Source organism: Danio rerio, chromosome 21 (genome assembly GCF_052040795.2).
Source record: "Danio rerio strain M-AB ecotype USA chromosome 21, GRCz13ab, whole genome shotgun sequence".
NCBI classification, from domain to species: Eukaryota; Metazoa; Chordata; class Actinopteri; order Cypriniformes; family Danionidae; genus Danio; species Danio rerio.
In genome coordinates this window covers 44,706,930-44,727,576 of record NC_141041.1, presented here as the reverse complement: position 1 = coordinate 44,727,576, position 20,647 = coordinate 44,706,930, and the positions used below count along the sequence as shown (strand labels likewise).

Below are 20,647 nucleotides of genomic sequence, written 5' to 3'. Positions count from 1 at the left end.
GTAAGTGATTTTATGTTTTAGAATAATATTTGTAAAGGGAAACACAGGTCCTATTTGTGTCGTTTACATATATGTCAATTAATATGGAAAGCGAGTGCATGTTTTTACCAAAACTAATATTCGATTATTTTTAATGCGTGTGCATGTAAAACAATATCATTTGCACAAAAAAAGATGGGGTTCTTCTAAAAAGTAGTAGTTACTCCGCCCAGTTTAGAACATCATTATGGGTGTTTTACTTTATAACTAACGTGGTTCAAGTGATGGATCTGCGACAGAGAAACTACGATTTTGGGAAACACTCGTCACTACATCTTTCTTTTCTCAAACGATGCATCGTACCAAGATAGTTCAGCGGCGAGTTGCGTTGTTGTTTGGGAAACGCACCCCAGAGCAAAAATGCTTTTATAATAACCTGTCAACAAATTTCAACAGATGTAGTTTTATAACATCCAGCAATACTGTCTATGAAATACATTTATACAATTATATACAGTATAGTGCAATACAGCCATATTCACAGAACAGACTTGCCCCAAAAATGCCACAGACGTCAAAACCACAGCAGGACATGTTTAACGACTGTCAGCACATTATCTATTAGCACATACCGTACCCTAGATAAACACCAGAACTACAGTCTTTACATAATGCATGAGCATCAATGAGTCTGCAGCAACATTTTGACAAAGAAAATGGTTTACGGATAGGCAAAACATGCAAGGAGGAGCCAAAAAAAACTGCTTGTGTACTTGGCAGTCGTGATACTCCATGTGACGTTCATTCTTCACCTCAGACAGCACGATCGCACGAAGAAACTTAACTATTGTACGTATTGTCAGAATAGTGGCTAATTTCTATAAATGCATACAATGTCATTCAGTGTGCCTCCAAACCTCACACCTAACCCTAGCCATCATTGGGGATGACAAACTAAAATCATACTAAAGATAAACACAAGATTGTACAATTGAATGTGATTTAGCCACTAAAAAACTGCCATGAGGTTGCGTTGTCTCATCTCTTTGTAACCTTACAGCTAATTAAAACTAACAAGAAAACAGAGGCTCTGGCAGGTGGTTTGAGGTCATCAGAGAGTCCTAAAGAACACAAAGCCTCGGGTTGAGAATGGATATAAATAGATGCGGTTCAGGTGCTTGGTTACCTTCACAAAAGACCATTACTGGAGTCTGCACACATGAAGCCGCAGTTTCCTGGCAAAGAAGTCATTTCAAAGAAAATCGACTCTATATCTGCTCTACTTGTCTCAGTTAACACACCTCCATGTTCCTCTTTTCTTAAGTGTTGTAAGAGTCACACGGGGATTGTTAAAATTGTCAGCGTTCGATCTTCACATCAGTTTCTATCAGCAAATGTTTTACTGTTGTTCTCTTTTCAGTCTAATGGGATTGCATGATCTGTAGATTGTTTGAAAATACTTGCTGAGCCGTTCTTGTCCATCATTGTGTTTGAGTTGAACAGTTGTTTAAGATGAGATCTTGATGTTGGAAAATGCAATGTGTCTTCTTGTGCTGAAAATAAAGGAGACAAAAGGTGAGATTAGTAGAAGTTCTGAGGTAAATGCCTAAACTCACATAGAGTCAAGTCAGTCTCAAAAATAATCTGTAAAATAAAATTCATAAATGTACATTTTATAATTCTGAAATTCATTTCATAAATTAAAAAATGCAGTGAATACAAAAATAAAAACATAAATATTACCATAATCATGCACACATTCAGTTGAAGTTGAATTATTAGCCCCCTTCGATTTTTTTTGTTTTGTTTTTAAACTTTTTTAAATATTTCCCAAATGATGTTTAACAGAGCAAGGAAATTTTCACAGTATGTTTGATAATATTTTTTCTTCTGGATAAAGTCTTATTTGTTTTATTTCGGCAAGAACAAAAGGAGATTTTAATTTTTTAAACACCATTTTATGGACAAAATTAATAGCCCCTTTACATATTTTTTTCCATAGTCTACAGAACAAGCCATCGTTATACAATAACTTGCCTAATTACCCTAACCTGCCTAGTTAACCCAATTAACCTAGTTAAGCCTTGAAATGTCACTTTAAGCTTTCTAGAAGTGTCTTGAATAATATCTAGTAAAATATTATTTACAGTCATGATGGTAAAGGTAAAATAAATCCATTGTTATAAATGAGTTATCAAAACTGTTATGATTAGATTGAAAAAATCTGCTCTCTGTTAAACAGAAATTGGGGAAAAAATGAACAAGCTGTCTAATAATTCAAGGGGGCTAATAATTCTGACTTCAACTGTATGTGTCTTATCTAAATAAAATGTCTTTTAAAGCTTGCAGTCTGAAGGTTTTAAAGATAATAGTCTCTCAAATAGACAAGCATTATTTATCAGATTGTTGGACAGTTCCTATATGCTTTAACTAGGGCTGGATTAACCTATGGGCACAGGCCCAGGGGTCCGTGCACTCTTGGGGCCCCTGCGAGAGGGGAAATTTCACATTTTGAAGTGTCTATTAAGTGCAAATAGCGCACATTGTTGGAATAAACTTTTTGAGTGATTTCCACCCATCACTGTTTGATTGACAGCAGCGTGAGTGGCGTCGCTCGTAAAGCACATGGCAACATGTTTTGATGCAATCGATTATAAATCAGGTTCGATTCCAGCGTCTGATAAACTCATTCTTCTTTTTTCCCCATTACATATCAGATTAGAAATACATTTGTTTTTAACAGAAAGAAAAATACTTTTATATTAAATGAAAATAACAAAAATGTGATATAAAGTTACAAGTGGCTCAAAGGTATTTGATAAGGTTTAGACCAGTGGTTCTCAAACTTTGGTGCGTTTACCACTAGTGGTATGCGGGCTTCCTTCTAGTGGTACGCGGAGGAATCAAAAATGTCCATGCTACATATATTTCAAAATTTATCATAAATGATTTATATATGAATATGATGACATATAGCCATTTCTGAGATCCAGGCAATATTTTTTTAATGAATTTGATATGTTAATACTTTCCATTCAAGTACAGGAATTACTGCTTTTTTTTTTACTTTCTAAGAACAGTAGCCTACCATTTTTAACTTTTAAAAGCACATTTTAATTTAAATGTTGTTTGTTTGTTTATTTATTTATTTGTTTATTACATATAAGCACAGTACAGTGTTAATGTATGTAAAATATGACTATTTATAATATGGCTGACAATAATCAATATTCTTAATAATAGGACTTAATCTGCCACATTTTTGAACAGCGCAAAGCTGTAGCTGCTTTAATGGGCCTTCTACGCTACTGTATTTCAACACTGCTTATTATGGTAGTACTTGGAGAGACAATTTTTTTCTGAGGTGGTACTTGATGGAAAAAAGTTTGAGAACCACTGGTTTAGAATATTTTATATTCATATAAATAGTATCTAAATAGTTATTTTAAATATTTTATAAACAGTTATTTTCCACCTGGTGTTAAATGTTAGTGACATCTTAATATAACTAATTTGTATTTACAATGAATACCTATTAAAATATATATATATTTTAGTACTGAACTAAAATACTTGAACTGAAATGAACTTGAACAAGTACACTATTCATTCATTAATTTTCTTGTCGGCTTAGTCGGGGTCGCCACAGCGGAATGAACAGCCAACTTATCCAGCAAGTTTTTACGCAGCGGATGCCCTTCCAGCCGCAACCCATTCCCTCTGGGAAACATCCACAACACATTCACACACACTCACACACTACGGACAATTTAGCTTACCCAATTCACCTGTACCACATGTCTTTGGACTGTGGGGGTAACCGGAGCACCCAGAGGAAACCCACGCGAAGGCAGGGAGAACATGCAAACTCCACACAGAAACGCCAACTGAGCCGAGGTTCGAACCAGCGACCTTCTTGCTGTGAGGTGACAGTACTATCTACTGCACCACTGCCTCGCCCTACAAGTACACTAAAAAAACATAAATTTTTTACTAGTTTTATTAGTATTTTTTAATCAAAGTGTGCTTTAAATGCTTTAAAAATAAGTTGCATTTTTGTAGACATAAATTCATTTTATTAAAAAAATGTATTATTATTATATTTTTTTAATTCAACTATAGGGGTGCGGCCAGGTAGGGGGCCCTACAAGACAATGTGCCCAGGAGCCTTTGAATTCTTAATCCTGGACTGGCTTTAACACATTACAAACATGATTTTAACATGTTTAACGAGAGGATAGAAAGTTTAGGATGTTTATCAAAGCTTGTATGAGTTACTATAGCGTTAGCAAGTTTTAGCATTATGCTAGCATAAGTTAAGCATTGAGGTTCCTAACCTGAATTACTGATTGTTTACCACATGGTTAAAATAAATAAGCATATGGCTAGTGTGTTTATAACTTATGTTTAATACATTGTAAGCATGATCTAACATTGTTGCATGTTTCTACTTAAAGTTCACATTTGGAATAAAAGAAATGATATGTTATTAGCTTGTTTAGCATGCTGCTAGCATGTAAAAACTGTTATCATTAAAAAAACATTGTTAGCATGTTTAGGACATTGTTAGCATTAATTGTCACGTTAGTAGCATGAATTAACATTTTTGTAATATATTTAACACAATGCTAACATGAAATAGCATGCTGCTATGTGTTTCTTACATGTTGTTAATTAAAATTTTCATGTTGCTTAGTACATGTTTTTCATACACGCATGAATTTACATGCTGTATATGTTTACTAGCATAAGTTACTGTTATAACAGTGCTAAACATTGGGCTGTTATATGAAACTTAGAGTATTTTTATTGGCTTAGGTATTATCTGATTGGTGAATCATAAGGGTGTCACGATCCTCCAAATCCTCGATTCGATTACATTTTCGATTCTAAAGGCACAATTCGATTCGATTTCCGATTATGAATAATTAATTAATTAATGACCAATTAATTATTTGTAGCCTACCGTTTAAACTACCTGACCTGCATGGTCTTTGTTTTACCCATAAACAAATCATACAGTAAATGAATAAAGGCAAGATACACACATAATTACCACCTGTCAATCACTTTTTCTGCGGGACTCGTGAATAGGCAGTGATCTGTGTCGTTATAATGGCGTTGGTAAAAAAGACGCACAACCAACAGGAACCAGCCAACAGTATCTGAGGTGTTCGCTAAAATGACTAAGTACAAGTGAGTGAAAGATTGAAGCAGTCTACTGATCCTCTGACTGCCTGAACCCGCTGTCTCGAGCCCATGGCTGTGTGTGTGCGTCTGTGTGTGTGTGTGTGGTTACGTGATGTGCGTTTTCAGAGGTAGAGAGGAAGGAGGGCTGCTCAGAAATGCCACACGCCACTGTGGATGTCAAATCGTTGTCGTTCTAAAATGCCATTTAAAAACAAAGACAGTGTAAACAGGGCCTGAGTGTGTACTTTTCGCGAGCGGATTTGCAACGGGGGCGGGCGGAGGATCGCAATGCCGGTGTTGTCTATCGGACGAACCCTAATACGTACATAGCAGAGCTTGCAAAACTGTGTTTTTTTTTGTCGACAACACGAACGTTGTCAACATAACTCACTGGAAATCCAAAATGCTTACACACCGGCGACTTCATTGAAAGAGGAGAGGATTTAAGCTCTGTCGACGGGTCTCCTGTATCTGCAGTTCAGCAAGCACTTTAACAAGCCTGTTTTTTCCCGCTTGGCAAGCCAAGCTGACGTGACATGGGGGCGTGGCAGCATCGACGATTCTATTTTTTGATTCGATAATCGAAATTGAGCATAAATTTCGATCGATTTCGATTAAAAATCGAAATCGTGACACCCCTAGTGAATCATAAATTGAATAATGCGGGACCGGCCGCAAGCAATCATAAGCGCGGGATCTTCTCAAAATTAGTTCATAAATAAACTTCACTTAGATGTTTTCACACGGCCATGTGTACAAGGATTGTTTTGACAACTGTGTAAAGACATAACATGCTTGGAGCTTATAGAATTCAGCACAAAAAACAGCTTGGAAAAGAAGTTAACTAACCATCCAACCCATTTTTAATCATACTCGTAAGTTGGCAGAATGTAAAGCAGTGCAAAATCCCAATTAAAGCAGTAAGAGATTAATAATGCCACCTTAAATTGAATAGTAATGTATTTAAAGTAGTTTATAAATGGCCCATAATTAAAAGAGTCAAAGTTCATTTACTTTTTTTAAATTATCACATTATTGGGGCCTATTCAGAAAAGACTGGGCCAGATGTCTATGAGCACCACTGCACCGAGAGCTGGATTCTACCACAATTACTTGCTCCAATAGACTGTGAAAGAGAAACACAACCCAAAGCTCAGCCAGCAGGAACATCATCGCACAGCGTCCATCAGTCTTTCTGGAATCAAATTAAGCCCCTCCCAAAAAGTCCAAGACAAAGCTGACATTCGCCAAGTCGCAGCTGGCACACAGCCATTCCCGGACCTCAGAGCTGCCGAATACACACACATGGACTCTATCAGCCTGTGACAGTGAGCGGAGACCTGAGCCATCCAGAGCAACTAAAGTGCGTCACTGCAACCCAGATGGGAGCCACTGGTCTGTTCGTGAGCCAATGGGCTGCTCTGGCTCTGAGCGATTCAATATAAACCAGGGCCTGTTTCCAAATCACAATCTGCTCCCATAACAGCAATACAGGAGTGTTTGTCAGCGCTCTACATCAAATATCAGTCAATCTCTGCAGGTTTGAGCTCTGTGTTGGAGCGCTTTCAAACCAATCACAGAACCCGTGTCTCCACGACAACGGCAGGGAAGCATCTCCGACGAATCTGATGAATATGTCAGCATGCTGTCACCGCCAGAGCATGTTAGGCATAAAGATGAGCTGAGTGCAGATGATGATGTTGAAGGCACTTCAAATCACCAGCCAAAAATGTGGCTGAAGTAACTCATTACATGATTATAGGATGATGACTTCTGATATGGGTTAGAAGTGATGTTTAATAAATGGATAGTTCACCCCAAAATGAAAATTTACTCAGTTTTTGGTCCAAACCTTCATGAGTTTCTCTCTTCTGTTGGCAAATACAAAGACTATTTGAAGAAACTGAAAACCTGTAATCATTGTCTTCCATAGTACAAACAAACTAATGCTATGGGATGGTTGCCGGTTTCCAGCTTTCTTCAAAGTATGATCATGTGTGTTCCACAAAATAACAAGAAACAAGAAATGTGTGTTACTGATAGCAAAATTTTCATAAACTTTTTTCAATCTCTTTAATGAAGTAAACAAGTTGTTAAAGGGGTGATCCACAGTGTATTTTTAAGGCTTGGTTGTGGTTATAAGTTGGAAAGCAATGTGTGCTCATGCTTCATTTGTAAAAAAATCACAATATTTTTTCATATGTCTTACTTTGATTATATACAGCTACTCAGCTAACATGAAAACGATTGTCATATTCCCTAGTTCCTCCGAAAGGCCTGCCCTCAAGAGGCTCTGATTGGTCAGCTAACATAATGTGCTGTGATTCGCAGATCAGCTCCACATCATCAGGAAAACCGTCACACCTCTGGCATGCGCTATACCTCTGCTGTGTAAATACTGTCAGTCAAACAATAACTGTAACCAGTTTGAGCCTGAATCAGACAGAAAATGAAGAGAACACAGCTGAACCTCACAGCTGCTCTCTAAAATAAAACCTGACAAGTGTCTTTCATAGATATTCGGAATAAGCATGTGTAAGTAATATGAAACATTCGCATATCTTTCACAAGTTTGTTATTTGAGATGTAGAATGCAAAGAAATGGGCTGCATATAGAGACACTGCAGCGCTGGGGAAGATTGTGGGTGTTTACAGCGATTTGACTGATAAATATGAATTATTAGCCAAATTATTAATGGTGCCAAACAGCATTTCCCGTTGTTTACAACCTGGTTTACATCCTCAATACAGCATACTGTTAGAAAGAGGCTAGAAACTGCCTGTAATAGATCAATTTTAAAAAGTAAAAATATTTACAGGTTTTAGCTTTCTCTATAATGTTAAATCACATCTGGCCACGCCTAATCGCTGCGCTAGTTGTCTGCGCGTGGTGATTGCACATGCGTTTATGATCTCATTAACCCGGATGTATTTTTTTATAGTTTGTCAAGGTTTATTCTTTATTTAGCCTTCTTCTTCTTTATTATTATTATTATTATTATTGTTTTACTAATTGCTGTTTTCTTTTCTTTGAGGCTGGCTCCGCCTTGCACCTGCAGCTAATTCGGCTTGTCGTCTTTATAAGTGAAAGATGAGTGTGTGTCGGGGTGGCTCTTGTTTTCCAGCACGTCTGACTGATCCTCCTGATCTTGTCTCTGTCTTGAGAAGTATGACCTGCACTTTTTGAATCTCTCCTTATCTTGTCCTGATTAAGGTCTGAGACTTCTGTGTGCGTCTTGTGCAACCGCCTAAGGAGCCATGCTGGTGTAGTGCCGTTTATTTGATCTATGCTTAATTTATATTTGATCTATATTTTCTCTATGGTTAATGTTTTGCGTTTAAGTAATTGTTTTGACTGAGAGATATTGTTTAATTAATGATTTATATTTTTGTTGCCACCTTAATTTGATCGGACACTTATATTCTGGTCTCTAAATAAATAGAGAATTGTATTTCTGGTTTCCGTGTCCTTTTATGTTGCTATTCCCTTCCCTAGATGAACCTTAAAAAACTGGGGTTCGTAACAAGTTCCCAAACTTTGTTCGCTGTAAGGTAAGCTGACTCTGTAAAAGCAAGTGTCTCCCTTTACATTGAACTTTGAGCGTATTACATTAAGAGATGTTGTTATTGTTCACACATCTACATTACACATCAACTAAAGGTTTAAAATATGATATCGCAGAGGACCAACCCTTTAACTGTGATATACTGTGTTGTCAAAGTGACTCAAGGTCACAAAATCCATGAAAATGACTGAAAATGCTGCATTATGCTACCAGACCAGTAGGTGGTGATCACTATGTAAAGAAACACACATATAGGATTCTGAGTCTGCCATTGTTTGTATTCAAAATCACCCTCTATACCCCTAAATTAGTGCACTGTTTGAGCAAGCAGCCATTTGTGGTGTCCAGAGTGGACGTTCTGAAGTGTTCATACATCCCCACAATGCACTGCATTAACAGGTGTACATCTAGGCTGTGTCCAAAATCGCTCACTTCAATTGTGTCGCTTCACCCACATTCATGAATTCTGTTACCGTAAATCTGGCTTGCCCCCTAACCCATTAAAACTTCATTTTAATTTATTAATCACACCCAAGAACACCCCCACCCCACCCAACCCTACCAGTCAATAGCTGTCCTGGGCAATTTTTAATTAAACAAACTAGTAATTGTTAAATGAATTAAATCAAACAATGTTTCATTACTAATGAACAGCTCGTTAAGTGATAAATAAATGTTAAATATTACAGCATCTGACCAAATTGAAAATGTTATGCATCTGAAGGATTCTTCAACCAGCAACGCATAAAATTTCATCCGTTCCAGTGCACTCATTGCTCAAATTCACTCCTTCAAGTGGACTATATTAGTGGACTAATGTAGGGAATGGTGAAAAAGAAACAATTTTAGATACCTCCTATGTGCTCTCAGGTAACTAATACTTCAACTAATGTTATCGCTTGGTGACCTAAGTTACTAGTTTGCTAAATTACATTTTAAAACATAGCATTTAAATGAATGGTTACTGACAAAGATTAGTAATTGCAGCGAAAAAAATATATTTGTGAACTGGGACCCCTAATTCCTACAACTACAAGCTCTTGGTAACCTAATTTACTAGTTTGCTGCACAATATGTCAGAGTTAAGTACAGTAGCAGCAGTTAACTTGCTGATTAACTAGTGACAGTTAGTACCCTTTTGATTTAACGTAAAGATGTAACTCATTCTAAATGAATCTTGAGATCTGAAAATGTAATCATCGTTTTACGAATACGATGCTACAGCCATCCAGACATCCCATTCCCCTCAAGGTATTTGAAAATGAAATTGACCACATGTTCGGAGTCTCTTTAGGGTTTATGTGGTGATAAAGTTGTATCCTGCCTCGGGAGTGTCAGACAGTGATTTGGAAGAGCTCCATCACTGACAGACAGAGCAATTTCAGCCTGATTGAGTCCCTGATCAAAGCAGAAGCCAGTTCTCTCTCATCCATGATAAAAAAGCATATATATATATATATATATATATATATATATATATATATATATATATATATATATATATATATATATATACAGCACTTAAAGTGTCTGTTGAAACTAGAAAAAATTGTCAAGATCTGGAGAACAGCTTTTATCCTGTGATCATGGCAAAATATCACAGAAAAAAGCATAATGTATGGCTGTTCTTCCATACTTCTGGATTATTTTGAATCAAACTTTTTTGTCTTTGACCACATTCAAGAACATTAAACTATGTTCACATAGTTTCTTTATTTCGTGTGATGATTAATAAGATTAATAAACACTTCATTAACACTTCATTCATGTACTGTTATTGTAAAGTGTTACCCATATTCCTAACTTAATTTAGACTACTGTAGCCATTTTTAAATCACTGATTAGGCATCAACTACTACTGTAGTTCAAAACTAAATAAACATTTTGTTGACTGGTAAGTCAAATTAAGTAAAACTATTAGTAATTACAATAATGAACTAGTCTTATATTCAATTTTTTACATTACCATCACGCAAAACCAGCATAATGCTTAATTAGTACATTATTACACTTAGCTGTTGCATAATAATGTTATCAATGTGTTATAATCATCCATTCACATTTATTTTGTGGCGTAATTTAGTATAATAACAAATACTTGTTTACTGCAGATTGCATGTTCGTTTCCCCAGTGTTGATGAAGTACAGTGTGTTTAAGGAGCTCTTACTCTATCAGATGTGTGTGGTCCATCAACAAAGGACTTCAGCACAACTCATGGAGTTCCTTTATAACACAACATCCTGTATTCTCCCCTCTTCTTCCTCCTCTTCATCTTGATCATCATATTGAATGCGAATCTCAGGTCCATCTTTATGTGACTCAGGCTGGCTCTGCGCTCGCTCAGGTTTGGGTGTGGAGACAGATGACGAGGGTGGAGATGGCTGCTGGACAGACATGGCCCGGCGCAGCAGCGGAGTGCGTTTGCAGGACAGGAAGTCCGGGGATGGAGACAGGAAGTCTGTTTTGGAGGAAAGGCCAAACGATCCCTGGCGAAGCACCATGCGGTTCTTTTTAGAGCGAGATCCATGCTCAAACTCAAGAGTAGAGAGATGAGCTGCGTAGCCTTCACTCAGAAACTAAAACAGTAAAAAAAAAAAACAGTACAGGAGTACAGAAGCATTTTTTAGAGTTACAAATATTCTGAAGCACAGTTTGAAAACTTAAACGATCAAAATTGGAGAACACTTTCAGATTCCTCCTGAATTGCAAATAATTACAAATATTCCATTGTTTTAAATGGGGAAAATGGATGTTAATTACTGCATAAATGTTAATTATTATCACAAAAACCTCTCAAAACAATATAGAAGAATATTATTATTTAACAAGAATAAATTTGATTGATTTTACAAAAAAGATCACAAGTGTGATTACCTAATAAAGAATTATCTGACATTATCTGAGGTTAATTATTTGATAACCCTTATTTAACTGGTAGCCGGACTTTCCAGTTTACTTTTTAAGAAGCTCAGCTATACTAAATGTACTTGTCAGGGTTCTGCCACTCTGGTCTTGTAAATTCTTGTTTTGGTGGCAGAATCCGGACACTAGTCATGTCTAGTCCTGTTGTGCTCGGCTCGAGTTTTCTTGGGTCGAGCACTTGTTTCTGTCTCTGTGTGTGCGCGCTGTCATGGGTGTACGCAGAGTGTGCGCGCTCCCGCTTGATGCGGACACGCTTGGACACGCGCACTCTTGTACTTGTGTTTGTGTTTTCGTCTGTCTGTGTTTCATTCCCAGCATCTCAGTCTAGTTGGTTTCGGTTTTGGTCGGCGCTGGGATGAAGCATGCACGCTGCGTGTGTGAGCGCACGGTGAGTGAGTGTCTTGCGTCTGTTGTCAAAGCACGTGGCTCTGTGTTTACATTGTGGTCACATGCTTTTGTCGTGTGCTTCAGTGTTGTGCTTGTTTTCATGAACATGCGATTAATGAGTTCTCTCATTGGCTGTGTGTTCTAGTCTTTTTTTATGTGAGCGCATGGCTTGTCTTGTCTCTGTGTCATGCGCTCTCCCGTCTATTGTCTAGTCCCACCCTTCTTGTCAACCCATTATTAGTTAATTGTGTTCAACTGTTTGTGTTAATTTTCTACTGCTTATAATCTCTTGATGTCTTCTATTCTGTGCCAGTTTGTCGTCTAAACTCCCCATGTGTTTCTGCTCTTGTTCTTGTCGTGCCAACCCAGCTAAGTTTGTTAGTGTTATAGTTATGTTTTTTTCCCTTCGGGGTGGTTTTTGTTTTGCCTTTTTGTTTAATTTATACTTTATTATTAATAAAACCCATATTATTTGTTGCAACTGAGTCCTCGCTCCTTTCCCTCATCCTTCCCAAACAGTACAGTGACAGTACTGAAATCTCTGACAGCAGGCTGTCTAGATAAAGGCCAAAGAAATGATCGTTTTACACATCAAGAGAAGCTGACTGTTCTAAATCTGTAATTTCTAGACTATTGCATCTTTACAATGTAAATAACTCCTTCAAGTCTCTCGAATAGGCTGATCATCCACAAAAGGCAAATACTGTGACTGATTCTACAGGTAATTTAAATGGAGAGCTACAGTATGAGCCTCATCAGACAGAAAACAAGCAGTTCCATGAAGCTAATAATAATGAAATGGCAGGCCAGAGTCCTGTGGTAAACCTTATTGAAAATCTCTGGAAAATCCTTGGTGACTAAGTTATGCGACTGGAGGTTAGAGATGTCCTTTGAAATCTTTCAATGCAAGGTCCTGTAGACTTACTAAAATGTTTGATTGCTGCAACCAATCAAAAATTCTATTGCAATTGTGCTACGATATTTGCTATTTTCTAACTTTGATCACTCTTTTCTACACAATAAAGAGTTTCTTTTGAAGTTCCTTATTTATTATGAGAAACACAGTATATGAAACAACTAAAATTCCTTACAATTTATTTTAAAATCCTTTTAAACATTACTCTATATCTGAAAAAAAAAGTTTTTAAAAACTGTTTTCTAATTTTGATTTTCATTGTAGTACTGTTAAATAGTTAAATAAGTTAACAACAACCAGTTCTTGATGAAGGTAGTAAAATATTAGCTAACCCCTCGTATAGTTTATTTTGTCAGTACAGGTTACTGCCTTCCGGTAGACAATACAGGCTGCCTGTGTGCACATACAATCATTTTTATTTATTTATTTTTTCCCTACATCACTTAGACTTTTTATTTTTAATACACATTTCGCCGTTGGGGACAATAAATTGTATTAAGTGATTAAGGAAAGTACTTGATGATGGAAAAAAACGTCATAGACTAAAGCAATTGAGTGATTACCTGACACTGGTGCTGATGTTTCTTCGATGGTCTGCCAACAATGTATATCTGATTAGGTGCCAGTCCAAGTGTGCTGTACACGGACATGTCCTTCATAGAGCCATATGCTGCACTAATCTTAATGTGACACTGCATGGAAAAAAAAAATATATATATAAATATATATATATAGCATTATCTGCCAGCCCAATGAAAAACTCAGATATGTGAGGTGTTTTAAATAAAAATGAAGCTGGTTATAAGACTGCATGTGATACAGACCTCTTTCACCAGACTCTTCAGAAAAATGGTTTTCTGGCGCAATGGGTCATGAACGAGTCCCTCAGAGAAGAAGACCATTCCCTGAGGGAAGTTGTGCTGAGAGAGCCAAGACACCACCCTCTGCTTCTGCATGTCAGGACGGCCCGTGATGTAGATGATCAGATATCCCAGATCCTGCCAGTGTCTGGAAAGCAATCAAAACGTGTGGTTATACATGGGCCAACAATGATCAAATAAATAATTGAATAAGAATGGGTTAAGTGGTTGAACTTGATGAATGAGGTCAACTAAACATTTTTTGACTTATCATCAGGTTGTACTGCATGACCTGTTCCGATTTATTATGATTGTTATGATTTTAAAGAATCATAAATGTTTTGTAGTGGGTTATCTACACTGTTATCGTGTAATAACAGAACTGAAAAAATACCATACAATAGTCTATCGGCAGAATATGTGAAAATAATGGCAGTGCTGGATGTTTTCGGTTTCTTTTTTAGTTCAATTGAGTAAGTGAGACAACTCAAAATAATCTGAGACAAGGACATACTGAAGATACTGTTTTTTGAATGGGTGGCTAAATGACCCTATTTGTCACCCTCTACTGGCAGTTTTATAGTTTCATATTTACTGCACTTTATTAACAGTTCGTATAAATATCCTTTAACGCCACCAGATAAAGCATCTGAAGAAAAAATGGGTCACTTTATTCCAAAGTATCTTAAGTCTTACTATTAACAAACCAATATACTTGATGTTTGCCTCAATAAACTCCTCATTTTCTGCTTATTTGGTAAGCAACGGTAAATTTGGTTGCACCTTATGACTTGTCTAACTATTCGTCATCATTCGCATGATTACCTGACCACATCCACAGCTCCAGGCCGGACTTTGGGATCGCTACCCATAAGAGAAACGCTGGCGGCGAAGGAGCCATCAATACTAAACACCACACACTCCATTCCCTGTGGAAGCACTGTGAGAAAAGCCTCTGCACTCGTCTGATCGCCTCTGTAAAGACAAATAAACAAGCTCAGGCATTGAATTCCTTTTCTTCAAATCATTTGGTGAACACATATCCACTGTCTACACTGTTAACCTTTACTGTAGATTATGCAGTAAATAACTGTAAAATAGCCAGTGTTTTGCTGTAATAAAATAAAATATCCTCTATTAACAAACTTCAATTAGTACACAACGTAGCTATCAGAGTTCTTACCAGGTCTAAAAAATATGATCATATCACCCCAATTCTATCCACCTTACACTGTCTGCCTGTTAAGTTTCGTATTGAATTTAAAATATTACTCCTCACCTGTAAAGCTCCAAATAATCTAACTCCTGTTTATCAAACCAACCTTCAGTCTCGCTACAATCCAACTCGCTCTTTAAGATCTCAAAACTCAGGGCTTCTGGTAGTACCTAGAGTAGCAAAGTTGAGTAAAGAAGGTCGAGCCTTCTCCTTTATGGTTCCTACACTCTGGAATAGCCTTCCTGATAACATCTGAGGCTTAGACACACTCTCTAAGTTCAAAACTAGATTAAAGACCTATCTGTTTAGCAAAGCATACACTTAACGGGTTTCCACACAAGTTCCTGCATCTTGTTTATATACACTATGAACAGCAGCTACTCTAATTAGTCTATTTTTTGGTCACACTTAAGTGGCCTTAACTAATATGTACTCACACAGGAATTAATAGTTTGTTACAATGTACTTATTGTGTAAATGCATGTATTTACAGTGTGCTTATGCTTGATTAAATACATGTATGTAATTACATCGGTAATTAGCTTTTGTAATTATATTTGTGAATACACTGTTGACCATCCCTTACACCTTAACCCACCCTTAAACCTACCCATACCACCAAACCTGTCCATAACCCAACCTCTATCCCAACTCAAAAACACCACGTGTTCTCAAATACATTATAAAAACAGTAAGTACATTGTATTTATTTTTATGTAAGTACATAGTAGTTAAGGACACTTAATATAAAGTGGGACCTCTTTTTTTTCTCCATTTCCACCTGGGGATACTCATCCTGAGGTCCACAGATTATGCTGATTGGATCCAAGACCAGCGACAAGATGATCCCAAGATCTCCATATCCAGGACAAGGCCGTAACCTGAGCTGCTGGTGGTCATGGGGAGTGGAGAGCATGAGACTGATTCCAGTGACGCTCCCGGGACAGACGAGTCTTCACTGAGGCCACCTTACAGCCTCCACCACTGAGACTGCAGCTCTGCGCAAGACTTGGTCAGCGGAGAAATTAAAATGGTCGTGCCGAACTGAATCTCAAGGGTTTTTTTTTCTTCACTCTCCGATCGGTGAAGTTTTTTTCCCTCTCCGCTGTCACCACTGGCTTGCATAGTTCAGGATGGGTAGAGCTAAGCATCGATCAATTTGCTCTTCAGAGTTTGGACTTTCAGTAATGATGTTAAACCACACTGAACTGAGCTAAACTGAACTGAACTTAAACACTAAAAACTGAACTACCCTAATCCAGTTACTATGACCCTTTATGTGAAGCTGCTTTGACACAATCGACATTGTAAAAGCGCTATACAAATAAAGCTGAATTGAAAAAAAAAAAAAAGTTACAGTAATTCACTGGCAACACTGTTGCCAGTTACTCACTGTAACCAAATCATTACAGTGAATAGCTGGCAACAGTTTTGCCAGTATTATACTGTAAAAAAAGCCTGGTAAGGGTTAACAGTGTACACACATATTTCAATGTGACTCTGAAAGTAAGTTTTGTAATGAGAACGTGAATACTTACTTGACCACCATTTTGATGGGGTAAACACCGACCCCCAGTCTTTTATTATCAGGAATGGTGTAGGACACGCGTCCACTGCTGCTGGTCACCACAGTGTCGAACAGCACCCAGCGGCCAGACCCAGACTGAGTCTTTAAAAACACATCCACCTGAGAAACACATCAACAAGAGATTTAATAAAGGCTGTTTAGTGCCAGCTACCCACAAGGGAGAATCAAACTGTTCTACAGTAGTTTTGTTTCAAACCTGTTTGGTTTTAAAGCATTATACTTCATATGGCACAGTGGGTCAGAGAGGAAGCCTCTTTTTTTGTGTCCGTATCATATATATTTATTAACAGTTAACATTTATTTAATTAACACATATTAAAGTCAAATGTCTACTTCAATATTTCAAATAACTTAAAGGGCAACTATGATGAAACTCATTTTTTGTAAACTTTTTGGACAGAACTGTGTGTATGTATAGTGTCCACTGTCATATTGGAGTGATAGAAACACAATAGGTCTCTTTTTTAAAAATTGCCTGATGTCAAAACAGGATCCGGTGAGGCCCACCACAACATGATGTAGGAGTGCGGTTTCCCCGCCCACTGAATTGATTGACAGTAGCGTATTAGCATGACTCCGTAGTAGGGCGTATAATATCCACAAGACAGGACGTGCACAAAGCAACTGGGATTAAAAGATCTGTTCAGCTCTCTGTGATCATCTGCACCTCAAGAATGAGTGTAAAACATTTTTAAAACAGTGCACGTTTGTAATAAGTACAGTAAAACTGCTGTAATTCTTCACCACAGCCACATGGTGTCAGTACAATTAATATTTCAAACCTGGTTTGTGGATACAAATCAAGTTTATTTTGTTCATTAACGGGATGGTCGAAAGCTAAAAGTGTGTGTTTGTGCATGTGCAAGTTATAACTACATTGTGTGACTCATCATTGCAGAAAGGCTTTAATTAGCTTCACAGCAAATATATCAAATAACGCAAGTTCTTACTGTTGAAAGGGAGATCTGCTTCATTCTTGTCTATCACTGTGCTGTTTATCTACTTGAATAAACAGGCGGGGGTGGAGGTGAGGGGTTCGCGGACGCCGCCCTCATTATTCTATGGACACACTGGCCCTGATAACACTGGTAAGAACCAGGTACGCTGTACTATGGTGTTAGTAACTAATGTGAAGTTGTTTCTTTAATATGCATTCTATGTATCGGCTGTCACAGGTCAAATCAGCGCAGATAAGCTTCGAGCTAAGGAGGGGTTTGGGAACAAACAAATCACTGAACGATTCATATGGGAGTCGCTGGGATAATTAGATAAAAATAAAGGCAGATTATTTTATATTAAGACTATGAAAGTGTTTTTTGAGCTTGCATGCATACAAGACTGTTGTTGGAGACCCTTGCAACCAAAATATCACCCTATTTCATGTATAATAGGGGCTCTTTAAAATCTCAGGATTACCGCAGTATTGATTTCACTATGTCCTGCTACAGCTCTACTAAAAGTCTCCCGGTAACACTTGTAACGAACAAACGTTACATGCTTTAATTGTTGTTTTAGTTTCTTGTGATGTGAGAAGCACTGGTTGCAATATTACTACAGGCCACTAGGTTGCACTAGAGGGGAGTGAGAACTGGATATATTCCAGCTCACCATAGAGCAAGTGAGTCGTGTTTGGTAGAGGGAACCACATGGTGAACTGAGGCTACCGACCCACTCCGGTTCTGATTGTTTTGAGAACATTATTGTTGCTGCTCAAATGTGAGTATTGAATACGTTTTAAGTTTGAAAGTATTTTCAATGGTTGGTTGTGATTTGCCCTATGTTTATTTCTTATGTAGACAGGACCTGTTGTCCTAGAGATGTTCAGATGAGGTGTTTGTTGGTGCTTTCAATGGACTGCAATGATTTGGTTTCAACGTTCTTTATGCTTCTCATTGGCAAATGAACTATATGTGTACACGTGGAATGACGGTCAGTGACTCTTAAATTCCTCATACTACCGTTTTCCCAGTGTGAGGAAGTGGATCTTATTGCATCGCACTCAAATCCATCTACCCAACATCCACCCAACCATCTATATCATTTACACAGACTGTTTACATTCAATGACTGCTTGGTTTTGGATATTGATTACTTTTGTTTATGTGGACTAAATACTGTATACACATGTAGAGAAATTAAACAAGAAGGAAAAAGGGAAAAACAGGCTTGTGAAGTTTATTTTAATTTCAGTATGTGTGAAATAAAAATTCTGTGAACTCCCTCAGTGTAACATCTTGCATGCATAGAGGTGGTGTTACACACTTTACAATAGGGTTCATTAGTTAATGCATTTACTAACATGAACTAATCATGAACAACACAGCATTTATTAATCATAACTGAACATTTACTAATGCATTATTAACATTCAAGTCCACGCTTGTTAATATTAGTTCACCATGAGTTCACCATTAGCACCATGAGTTAACATGAACTAACAATGAACTACTGTATTTTCATTAACTAACGTTAACTAACATGAACAAATACAGTAGTAGATGTATTGTTCATTGTTTGTTTATGTTAGTAAATGCATTACTTAACATTAACTAATCAACCTTATTGTAAAGTGTGACCAGTCTCCCTCTCAACCTTATTAGTTTAATACTCGCGCGATCACTCCTCTACTTGTCCACAATTCTGACACACATAGCATCAAAAAAGGAGTCATTTCTCACCTTCTCTCCTGTTAGAGTGACCATGTCCAAAGGTCCATACATAAAGCGTCCCACCAGCGTCTGCGGCCCATCTTCTGTCACGATGACATCATGAACTCTGTGATTGGCTGTTATGTTCTGTTAACGAACACAAAAGTTTGCTCAGCACTGACTTAAAATCTGCTCTGCTCCTAAGAACTGACACAGTGCTGTGTGTTACTTCATGTAAGCACCTTGAATGCTAGTTAAATCAGAAAAGTTTGAATGATTCTCCAGCTCAGTGGTGTATTTTTCATGTACATATACTGCAAGACTTAGTAACTCACTTCTGTCTTGCACTTCACAGTCTTGCAACTTCGTTAGGGAACATGGAAATACCTGACAAGAGCTCTCTAAGGATTTCATGTTGACAGTATGGGGCGCATTTGAAAGAGTCTGAAAAAGGAATCAGAAGCTGCACTGGCAGGTTAAATATGCAGTAGACGAGCATCAACACGATAAAACTTTAACTAGCATCAGTTATGTAAAACCTCCAACAGTTTGAGTGGAGAGTTTGATTAGCGCTAACTAGCATTTGATCTGCAAGTCACTTCGTTATTTTTATTTGTTATTTTCTTGTCGGCTTAGGCCCTTCATCAATCCGGGGTCGCCACAGCGGAATGAACCGCCAACTTATCCAGCAAGTTTTTACGCAGCGGATGCCCTTCCAGCTGCAACCCATCTCTGGGAAACATCTACACACACATCCACACACACAGTCATACACTACGGACAATTTAGGCAACCCAATTCACCTGTACCGCATGTCTTTGGACTGTGGGGGAAACCGGAGCACCCGGAGAAAACCCACGCAAACGAACATGCAAACTCCACACGCCAACTGAGGCGAGGATTGAACCAGTGACCTTCTTTCTGTGAGGCGACAGCACTACCTGCGCCACTGCTTCGCCCCAGTGACCAAACATATTTAGAAATTGGAAGACAATACGATTAAATTTAAGCAAAACATTGTACTTAAAAATTACCACCAACAAAATTTCAACTAATCCTTTCAATTTTTTTGCTTCTCTTGATTTTTCCTCTTTTTTTAAATGTTGTATTTAAAATTTTTTCCATAACATAAATTTGGCTGTACTAGATTTTGTACTGTTATCCTAAGTTATTTTATTAATTAAGCTCCAGATTTGGCTTTAGTACCAACTAATCTAATGTATATGCACAAATATAATATTGCATAGCTTCCTATTAAAAATATTTAAAAGATATATTTGTGAGGGGTGTACTTATATATGCTGAGCACTGTAAGCTATAATGTGGTCAGCATGTTGTTTTGTCTAGGTAAAAGAAGTTATAAAAGTCAATTTT

General features: G+C 37.5%; 1 protein-coding gene and 1 long non-coding RNA gene across 3 annotated transcripts in view; one reads left to right on the top strand and one right to left on the bottom strand.

Annotated features, from left to right (window-relative positions):
• Positions 1-426: 426 nt before the first annotated feature.
• Positions 427-20,647, bottom strand: part of plrdgb (PITP-less RdgB-like protein) — a 236,861-nt gene continuing 216,640 nt past the window's right edge. Inside the window, exons 14-20 of one of the 2 annotated variants that reach the window (XM_087300233.1) lie at positions 19,304-19,420; positions 16,576-16,724; positions 14,647-14,796; positions 13,786-13,969; positions 13,525-13,653; positions 10,904-11,312; positions 427-1,532 (exon numbers count right to left, since the gene is read on the bottom strand). In XM_087300233.1, the coding sequence (XP_087156359.1) occupies positions 10,962-11,312; positions 13,525-13,653; positions 13,786-13,969; positions 14,647-14,796; positions 16,576-16,724; positions 19,304-19,420 (1,080 nt within the window). In that variant the 3' untranslated portion in view covers positions 427-1,532; positions 10,904-10,961. 2 annotated transcript variants of the gene reach the window in all.
• LOC147838958 (uncharacterized) lies at positions 18,243-18,786 on the top strand. Its single transcript, XR_015520602.1, has 2 exons — positions 18,243-18,341; positions 18,422-18,786. It is a non-coding gene; the product is annotated as an uncharacterized LOC147838958 (long non-coding RNA).